This window comes from Mixophyes fleayi, chromosome 8 (assembly GCF_038048845.1).
Source record: "Mixophyes fleayi isolate aMixFle1 chromosome 8, aMixFle1.hap1, whole genome shotgun sequence".
Taxonomy (NCBI): domain Eukaryota; kingdom Metazoa; phylum Chordata; class Amphibia; order Anura; family Limnodynastidae; genus Mixophyes; species Mixophyes fleayi.
This window is the reverse complement of record NC_134409.1, coordinates 107731292-107740648: the sequence shown is the minus strand read 5'-3', so window position 1 is coordinate 107740648 and position 9357 is coordinate 107731292. Positions and strand designations below refer to the sequence as shown.

Sequence of the window (9357 nt, the reverse complement as noted above, 5' to 3'; positions counted from 1 at the left end):
TATTGCACCTGTCTGGCTGCAGACCATTACACATGTATAAAGCACGTGTGTTATTACCCTTTGCATCTATGTTGGCAATCTATTCACATTTAACCTTTTTAAACTATTAATGTTATAAAGTCATATTAACCTTTATTAACTAATATTTGTAAAATACCATGAATAAACCACAGTGTTCATGCAATAGTTTTATTGCAGGAAAAAAGTACAAAAAGTTTTGCAATATGACAGGTGAAAAAAATAGTATTACACTTTAAAGGTGCTACTGGTTTGTGGCAGAATAGGTCTTGATGTCGCTTGGGTTTCTATTCCCTTTGATTTCTTTACCTACGAAACAAGGAAATACATTTTTTTTACTATTAAACTTCTATATATTTATATATCCAATGCCAGAAATACTCTCATTTTCTCACCTTGCACACTGTTCGAGATCAGTTTACGTTTTGGTCCCTGTGGCGCAATCGCAATAATAGCGGGCTTAACCTCCATATATTCTGGAAAACAGGCACCATTTTGGTTATTATAATGGTACAGGTATGTGACCAAAGCATTTAGTTGTCTATACATGTTCACTGAAATACCTTCATGTCTAACTTGATATCTTTTTCTTTTTCAATTTTTTTCTTGTTTGATAACAGGTGTTACATTAGTGGTATCAGTGGTATCTAAACAGGCCTTCTCACCATTAATTCTTCGTTCTGACAAACAAAAAACTATGTTACAAATTAGGCGTTTACATTGCTTTGTGTGACACTAGAATGAAATAAAGTCCTTCAAACGGGTACACTACACGTGCTACTGACCTTTTTTAATGTCGTAGTCATCCTGGTCCAGTACTTTGACCATCATCTCCACCTCTCTTGGGCTCATTGGATTTGCTCTTTGCTCTTCTTGAGTATCTCCATCCCCCACCTTAACTTTTTCAACATTTTTTGGCCCTTCCAGCACCATCTCTGACTCTGTCTCCGTCTCCATAGCTGCAACCCCCACTGACATCTTCTCCTCACCCGCAACCCCCACTGACACCTTCTTCTCACTTGCCATCTTCTCACGCTCCTCGGCGCCAGACAGGTTCCTCTGTCATTTTATACACTCAGACATGGGCGTTCGTTTCTGCTGTGGACCAATCGGTGATGATGCCTGCAGAGAATGGAGCATTACATTACATACGAAGGGATTTTATTATTAGGGAATTATCATTGCACTGCACTTTACCAGTTAAATGTTTTTTCTAAATTGTATGTATGGTAATAAACTTCTATTTTATATGAATACAGTGTTGCCTTCTCTTTTTATGTGGCTTTGGGTGTTAACTATAGTGAACGCTCTGCCCCTTTCTGCTAATGTCTTTGGTATATCGTTACATGCCCCACAAATGATGCCTCAGTGTATACGAAATTAAAATTATTGTTAACGACAACTTGGCTGTAAAAAGTCGCTAAAGGGACTTCCGCTCTTCCCTTTATCGTCTAAAACAAGGCTAGTGTGTATGCAGTCCATGGACCGAGCGATCGAACTATCGATCGCATGTAAAATCGATCGGCATAAAAAGTCAGTGGAAAATTCTGTAGTGTGTACCCAGCTTTAAGCATATGTATTAACCCCCACATTTTCAACACGATTAATTTCAATCCTTATCGCAAAGATAAGGATTGAAATATTGTGACTATTTATTAAAATTCTTTACTAGGAACAGGAGTCACGAAAAACTGCTTGTCCTGCGAAGACCCGTTTCCTATCTCCTCTATGGTCACTGTCGCAGAGTGTTCACCTTTACGATAGTGACCAGAGGGGACAACAGGTAAATTGCGGTGAGAGATCCGAAGATCCCTCTACCTCAATGCTCTTCCCATAGGCTTCAATGGCCAACACCAGCTTCAGCTGGCATTAGTCATCGGGCACAAGTTCCGAAAATCTTAAATGGTGCAAAATAACTGTCCCATAGAAACCTATTGGGACTGCTTTTGCGTATGAAGTGATGCCCTAGTCTTAAATTAAGACGTTACTTTAATATGTGACTATCCCCGGAAGACAGCTGTTTTTAGAGGATTTCAAGGAAACATGTCTTTGGTAAATAGGCCCCTATCTATCAAAGGGTCACTGCCGGTGATAACTTTCCCATACAAAGCATAGACAAGTCTATTTAAATTAGAATCAATGCAATCCTTTTCAAGATGGAAATAAAGAGAACATGCTTTATTATTTGATTAACACTTTTTTCATGCTGTAATGATTTTAAAACTTATTTAAAAAATATTTTTTGTTATCTATTTTTAACTATTTATTATTGTTATTAAATTACTGGAACTGAAAGCCCAAGGGGGAATTGATTCCCCCCGAATTAATGCGGCGTTAAAGTTATTACCGTAATTAACCCCTTCACATAACTCCACTCGCTCTCCCCTTGCCTTACCTGGCTCCCCCTGTGCCGGTCTGTTTTCCCTCCCTTAGGATGTAGGCTCACATGAGCAGGGCCCTCTTCCCTCCTGTCTCCTTAACCTGTCTGCTGCTCCTTGTTTACTACATCAGCCAGCCTGGAGTTTCTGAAGTATTGGTATTTTTGTTTATTGTTTTGTACTGTTTTACCCTGTTTAGTCTACTGTTTGTACTATGTACGGTGCTGCGGAAACCTTTTGGCGCCTAACAAATAAAGGATAATAATAATTTTAACCTGGCTTTCTAGCCGCGAGCAAAAAGCCGTTGTTGAAACTATCGTAATAACGGTAACTAAGCGCATTATTACCATAATAACGGTAATGCGCAGGCCGCGTTACTTTTACCCAAAATGCGGCCAATTGAATCCCCCCCCCCCCCCCCCATGTGTGGGCTTTCCATTCCACTGAGCATACACAAACAGGCTAGACAGTTCACTTATGCACCTGAGATTGGCCCTGCGAAACGGTAAGTTAAGTCTTACATCTCCTGAGATTTTAATGATAAATCATACCGTTAGGTGCCAATAAAAAACAGCCAAATAGCCATATATTAATAAATAGGCCATTAGTGAGGTCAGGGATTTTTGTGACAATAATTTAATATCTGTCACAACTAACTCCACCTCCACACTGGTTGTTTTTTTTTTTACTTTGATGTCAATCCCTGCTTCCATTCCAGGAGGTATATTTACTAAACTGGGTTTGAAAAAGTGGAGAAGTTACCTATAGCAACCAATCGGATTCTAGCTGTCATTTTGTAGAATGTTCTAAATAGGTTATAGCTAGAATCTGGTTGCTATAAGCAATATCTTCACTTTTTCAAACCCACAGTTTAGTATATATACCCCCAGAAGTGCAATATGATCATCATCAGCAGTAGCCTGACAAACCTGTGGTTCTCCAGCTGTTGTGAAACTGCAAGTCCCAGGATGCCCTGCCAGCTATCAACTGGCAAAGCATGCTGAGACTTGTAGTTTCACAACACCTGGAGAGCCACAGGTTGGCCAGGCCTGATATTGCGCCACTAATTCCGCAGCACTGTACAGAGAACTCCCTCATATCAATCCCTGCCCCACTGGAGCTTACAGTCTAAATTCCCTAGGTCAGAAGTTTCAACCTATGGTATTATTTGTTTAAAACAGTGTTGATAAGTCTATCATGTCTAAATCAATAGCCATGATTTTTATTTACCTATCAATCTGAACAATGGAGGCCCATACTTGCTTTTTTTGTTTTTTTTTGAGTCCCTTCATTTTTAAGCCTAGCTCTGTGTCCTGGGAGCAGAGTGTTATTAGATTGAATATACGGTAAAACGGAAATCTCAACCCCCTGCAATTTACAAAGAAAAACAAAAGACCTAAAAAACCATAGGTTAAATAACATGCTCTTATTTACTTTTATGTTAAGATCTCCCTCTGTTATACACTGCTGATATCTGCGGGACAGATGTCCCCATCTATGACTATTATACACAATTCTAACAGAATATGAAACACATTGTAGAACAATCCCACACCACTAACATTATTTATGTCGGAGCCTTTATGTTATGTATATGATATCATGCTGGCGTCCTGTGCAGTCATATATGGCATATCACCGCAGCAATGCAGGCTCTTTAACCTTCCTTATGTTTGTCTACCTGAAAGCAACTATTGTGCAGTGTTCCCTCCCCAAGACACTCCCCAAACACATACACCCACCCTGCCTTCTATTTCCTAGTGTCATGAGCCTTTCATATATCTCACACTTCTCATTCTCACATAGCAATTAAGCTCGGAAAGGATCATTAAATACCAGACAACAATAACCCTTTATATTCATGTCATTCTCACACTCCGTTTAAAAAGTAGAGCAGATTCCCATGACGTCATTGTGACAAGTGCACAAGTCCCTCCTTTAGTCTGACGTCATTTGTCAGTCTAATTTCCTGAGCAGTGACTCGGCCCTGCGGAAGGAAATATGTGAGTAACCCAAGGGGGGCAATGTACTGTATGTTAGCAGGGGAATAGGAAGTGCAGCTGATTTACAGCATGTAGAGTAGACAGCATGATAGCGAGTGAAGGTTGCTGGTTTATGCAAACAGGGAGGGAATTCAGACTACTAGTCAGTGTATGGACAGAATAGCAGACAGTGCAGCTTATGATTGTTGTATATACAGAAGAGGGTACATTATGCTGGTCAGTTTATGGACAGGGCAAAGAGTGCAGGCTGCTGCTCAGTGTATAGACAGCAGAAGAGAGTGCAGGCTGCTGCTCGGTGTATAGACAGCAGAAGAGAGTGCAGGCTGCTGCTCAGTGTATAGACAGCATGAGAGAGTGCAGGCTGCTGTTTAGTGTATAGACAGCAGAAGAGAGTGCAAGCTGCTGCTCAGTGTATAGACAGCAGAAAAGGGTGCAGTCTGCTGCTCAGTGTATAGACAGCAGAAGAGAGTGTAGGCTGCTGCTCACTGTATAGACTGCAGAAGAGAGTGCAGGTTGCTGGTTAGTGTATATGTAGGAGGAGGGAGTGGAGGCTGCTGGTCAGTGTATGGGTGGGAAAAGTGGGAGTGCAATAGAATTGTTCGCAATGTCACCATAACCTAGGGGGTGACTAACCCTAGAGTAACATTCTGTGTCTGAGGGGTCTATTTATCAAGGATTTTTCCTGTGTTAAACACCCGAAAACAACAGTTTTCGGGTGTTTACCGTGAAATTGCTATGTAGTATTGAAGCATCGCAGCAGATATCTCAGATATCTGCTGCTTTGCATTTGCTATCGTTTTTCTGAGCACTCCCCATAACAGTGTATGGGAAGTCTAATTAGAGAAACTTTTCTCTTTTTTTACATGTTAATGTACGCCATCTGAAGCTGGCGCCATCTGAAGCTGGCGTACATTAACATATCTCTGAAGAGCAGAGCTGGACAGCGCATGTGTAGAGGGATCATGTGATCCCTCCCTGTCACTCATCCTACAGTTTGCCGTCCAGGATGCTAGTGCGCATGCACCAACTTTTCAGTCGGTGCATGCGCACTAACAAAAAAGGGAAAAAAAAAAGAAATGGTGGGAAAAGCATCTAGGATTGTTTGCTTTATCTTGCTATCACTGGTATGAGTAAGTTCTGAGAGGTATCATTTGGCATCCACTGGAGCTGCGTTTTGTGTCTCTGTCAGTGGATCCTGTGGCTTGTGATGGTACTGCTATTGTTGTTCACTTATGCTGTTCACTTAACCACTGGGAAGTCAAATTGGGGTGCAACAGTGACAGTAGTATGGTCCTTTTGTGATGAACGTGCACCATGTTGAGTACGCGATGCATTCAATTAGAACAGAGAGCACGGGCTCATAGAATATACTAGGAGCAGGTATGCCTTCAGATCATGTCTGTCCCACATTCCAGTAACCTGTTACTGCACACCAACAGTTATTCTAAAGCAGAAATATTAGAGTCGGACAGGAACAAAAACCGCACAAAAAATTAGTGGCAATATTTCCTGTGAGTAATTTTTTGGTTCAAGTTCGATAATGAACAAATGATTGCTGGTTATGTATTTAGTGCAGATTTGCACATTTGAGCAAAAGTCACACGTTCCTATTGAAGTTAACAGTTACCTTCTCACTCTTGTTGGTTTAACCAACAAACTGTCTGTGAAGGGGTGTGTTCACTTTAAATTTCTCACGTGAAGATGAGGTGGGCATACTTCACATAGCTTTAGACTTATTGGCCCTGACTTATATTTAAATCCAGTTAAAGGAGGCAAATTTTACACCTGTACCAACCACGTCCATATGCAATTATTTTTTTTGCACATGTGGAAAATACAGCCTGCTTTTGCATGCAGCACACAAATACTGATATTTTTACGCAGTGGTTTAGCGTTAAACTAGGACACACCCCATCTCAACTCTGCACATTTTCTAAAACTACTGCTACATTGCACCATGGTTTATTCCTAACCCGAAATAGGGCCCAAAATAGTTTTTTTGCCGAAGCACATTACTCTAGTCTCTCACATAAATGAGCCAATCCCTTTTACCGGCATCAATTTAGAAGAGTGCAGTGTTAGGAAATATTAGGACTAATTTATGATACGCATGGCAAAGTGCCTTGATTTTGCATCGGTGCACCTAGATCAGTGTTGGCTAACCTGTGACACTCCAGGTGTTGTGAAACTACAAGTCCCAGCATACCCTTCCAGCAATAAGCTGCTATATATTGGCAAAGCATGTTGGGACTTGTAGTTTCACAACACCTGGAGTGTCACAGGTTAGCCAACACTGACCTAGATGGTCTGCAAGAGCACATAAAGTTACATGCCAGTCCTCCATTCTCAGGATATGTCTCTGCAAGATAGCAGTGCTCCAGGAAACGTTTGAAGAAGTGTGCCTTGCGGAAGTGTAAACATCATATCAAAGTCCACCTCTTATTAGAGCCACCCATTTCAATACACTTTTCAGTTTTTCTCCTAAATTACTGCTCGGTTTAGGCTAGGTACACACTACAGAAAATTTCTCCCGATGCCATATCAGTAACGATTTGCCAACGACTGCAAAAAAAATAAGTCTTGGTCAGCATGCCAATTCATGTGTACACACTATACATGTTGTAAAAGATTTACACTCAAATCTGTCATAACCATTTGCTGGAAAGATCGTGACCCTGTAAACACTGGAGATCCTGAGCGCGAGTGCATACACACTGCAGGATTATAAGGACATCGTTGAACGAGATTTTTAGTCTGATTGAAAAATAAATTGAAATGATACAATGAACTTTGGAATGACCATCGTTCATTGTTTCAGTGTACACACTAGTTAGATATAGGGCCAAACAGTCATTTACTGTGTGATTGGCACAATAATCGGCTGAAAAACCTGTAGTGCGGTGGTTCCCAAAGTGTGCGCCGTGGCTCCCAGGGGTGCCGCGGCGCTGTCACTGGGGTGCCGCGGGCCAGCCATAAAAAAAATAAAGAACAGAAACTTACCAATCCGTCAGGCGCCGGGACCCAGCAGACTACTCTCTCCCGCAGCAGCTTGTCACTGATGTCAATATTCAGTGACAGCTGCGGGAGAGAGGAGTCTGCTGGGGCCCGACGGATAGGTAAGTTTCTGTTCTTTATTTTTTTTATGGCTGGCGCGGGGCAGAATGAAAGGATCTTGGCAGCAGAGGGGGACAGGGGGACAGAGTGACAGCAGAGGGGGACAGAGTGACGGGGACAGTGACAGCAGAGGGGGACAGAGTGACGGGGACAGAGCGACAGCAGAGGGGGACAGAGCGACAGCAGAGGGGGACAGAGTGACAGGGGGACAGAGTGACAGCAGAGGGGGACAGAGTGGCAGCAGAGGGGACAGAGTGACAGGGTGGCAGCAGAGGGGGACAGCGTGACAGAGGCCAGCAGAAGGGGGCAGTGTGACAGAGGGCTGCAGAGGAGGGCAGCGTGACAGGGGGCTGCAGAGGGGGGGCAGCTTGACAGAGGGGGGCAGCGTGGCAGAGGGGGGCAGCGTGCCTGGGGGCTGCAGAGGGGGCAGCGTGCCTGGGGGCTGCAGAGGGGGCAGAGTGTCTGGATGCAGAGGGGGCATTTTTGCATACAACTAAATAAGTATTTCTGTCCGGACCTAAATACTTATTAAAATTTTTTGACCCAACTACTTCTAAAACAGGACTGCTCAGTAATTATTTTGGAGGGGTGCCTTGAAAAAATTTGGAGACGCTAAGGGTGCCGCGAACTGCAAAAGTTTGGGAACCACTGCTGTAGCGTATACCCAGCCTTAGTCTTCTTTATGGCTGTAATTAATCATAATTTAGGGGGCAATGGGACCATTGTTATTACCTGTCACTTTGTGTGTGTTAAGTTTTTTATTATATTGCTTACATAGGACCCGAGTTATTAAAGAGAGCAAAGAAAAAAAGGAGTAAGTTTGATCCTGGACAAACCATGTTACAATGCAAATGGGTGCAAATTAGTTTATTATTTTGCACATAAAGAAGACACTGGCTGTTTTTTTCATGTAACACACAAATACTTGATAGCTTTGTTTTTCACTGAAATTTAAAGTTGATCTACCCCAACTATAAATCTGCCATCACATTTTAAATTTACCTCCCTCTCCAATGCAACATGGTTTTGCCAAGGAGCAAAGTTACTCCTTTTTTTCCCTCCTTAATGACTCAGGCCCATTATGTTTAGAAATGTGATGTGCGACATTTAGGCGAAAAATACAAAACACTTACCATTAAAAATATTGGATGAGACACGAAGGCCGCCACTTCTGAGCAGGTACAAAATCTAAGTCCTTTTGTTGAGTGAAAGTGACTACCTACCTGTACGCACAGCAAGAATGTCACTACTCAGCAAAAGTAGGGGCATTGGCGGTCCTTTCAGTCACGGAATAGTCTTAGTTCTGCAACAGATATTCCCGAATCACTCAAACCTGGCCCAGCAACTTATGCAATATCCATTTGTCCTGACAGCTGCAGAAGCCATCACCTAGACCACAAAGTGCGATAATCCTCCCAAGGGAACCACTGTGAACATTGACCTGCATCTTCCCGGTAGCCTAGGGTTCAAGGTTTGGTCTACTCGTGTAGTTAACGGCGTGGAGACCCCGCCAGCCTAATCAAGCTAGAAAAGTAATAACCGCCATCTGGGGATTTGACTGAACCCAGTATTTGAGAAAGAAGAATAGTTATTTTATATTTCAGGAGTTGTGATATTCTTTTTGTGGCGTACCCTCCACCATTCCGCCAACACTAGAGCCCTAACCTCTTTTTGCCTTTAACCATGTCACATGAATACAGACTTTAACACTTTTGATGCGGTATGCATGCTTGTGGAACCATTGAGGCATTGATAATGATGATGGCCAGGATGTGGTTCTGCCAGCTCCCTCCATTGAGCCAGTGGGTCCACCGCTATCAGAGACGCCCCATGACACCCCACTC

At 42.6% G+C, this 9357-nt stretch overlaps 1 protein-coding gene and 1 long non-coding RNA gene across 3 annotated transcripts in view; one reads left to right on the top strand and one right to left on the bottom strand.

Annotated features, from left to right (window-relative positions):
• Window positions 1-203: 203 nt before the first annotated feature.
• LOC142099566 (uncharacterized) lies at window positions 204-4357 on the bottom strand. 2 transcript variants are annotated; one of them, XR_012678573.1, is made up of 4 exons: window positions 3831-4357; window positions 582-1140; window positions 414-494; window positions 204-327 (listed from the first exon to the last, which is right to left on the bottom strand). It is a non-coding gene; the product is annotated as an uncharacterized LOC142099566 (long non-coding RNA). The 2 variants fall into 2 exon arrangements; XR_012678574.1 differs by having other exon boundaries at window positions 3959-4357.
• HDAC11 (histone deacetylase 11) overlaps window positions 4306-9357 on the top strand; it is a 26607-nt gene continuing 21555 nt past the window's right edge. The window contains exon 1 of the mRNA XM_075183117.1: window positions 4306-4399. Within this exon, the coding sequence (XP_075039218.1) occupies window positions 4398-4399 (2 nt within the window). The 5' untranslated portion in view covers window positions 4306-4397. The remainder of the gene's footprint in view (window positions 4400-9357) is intronic.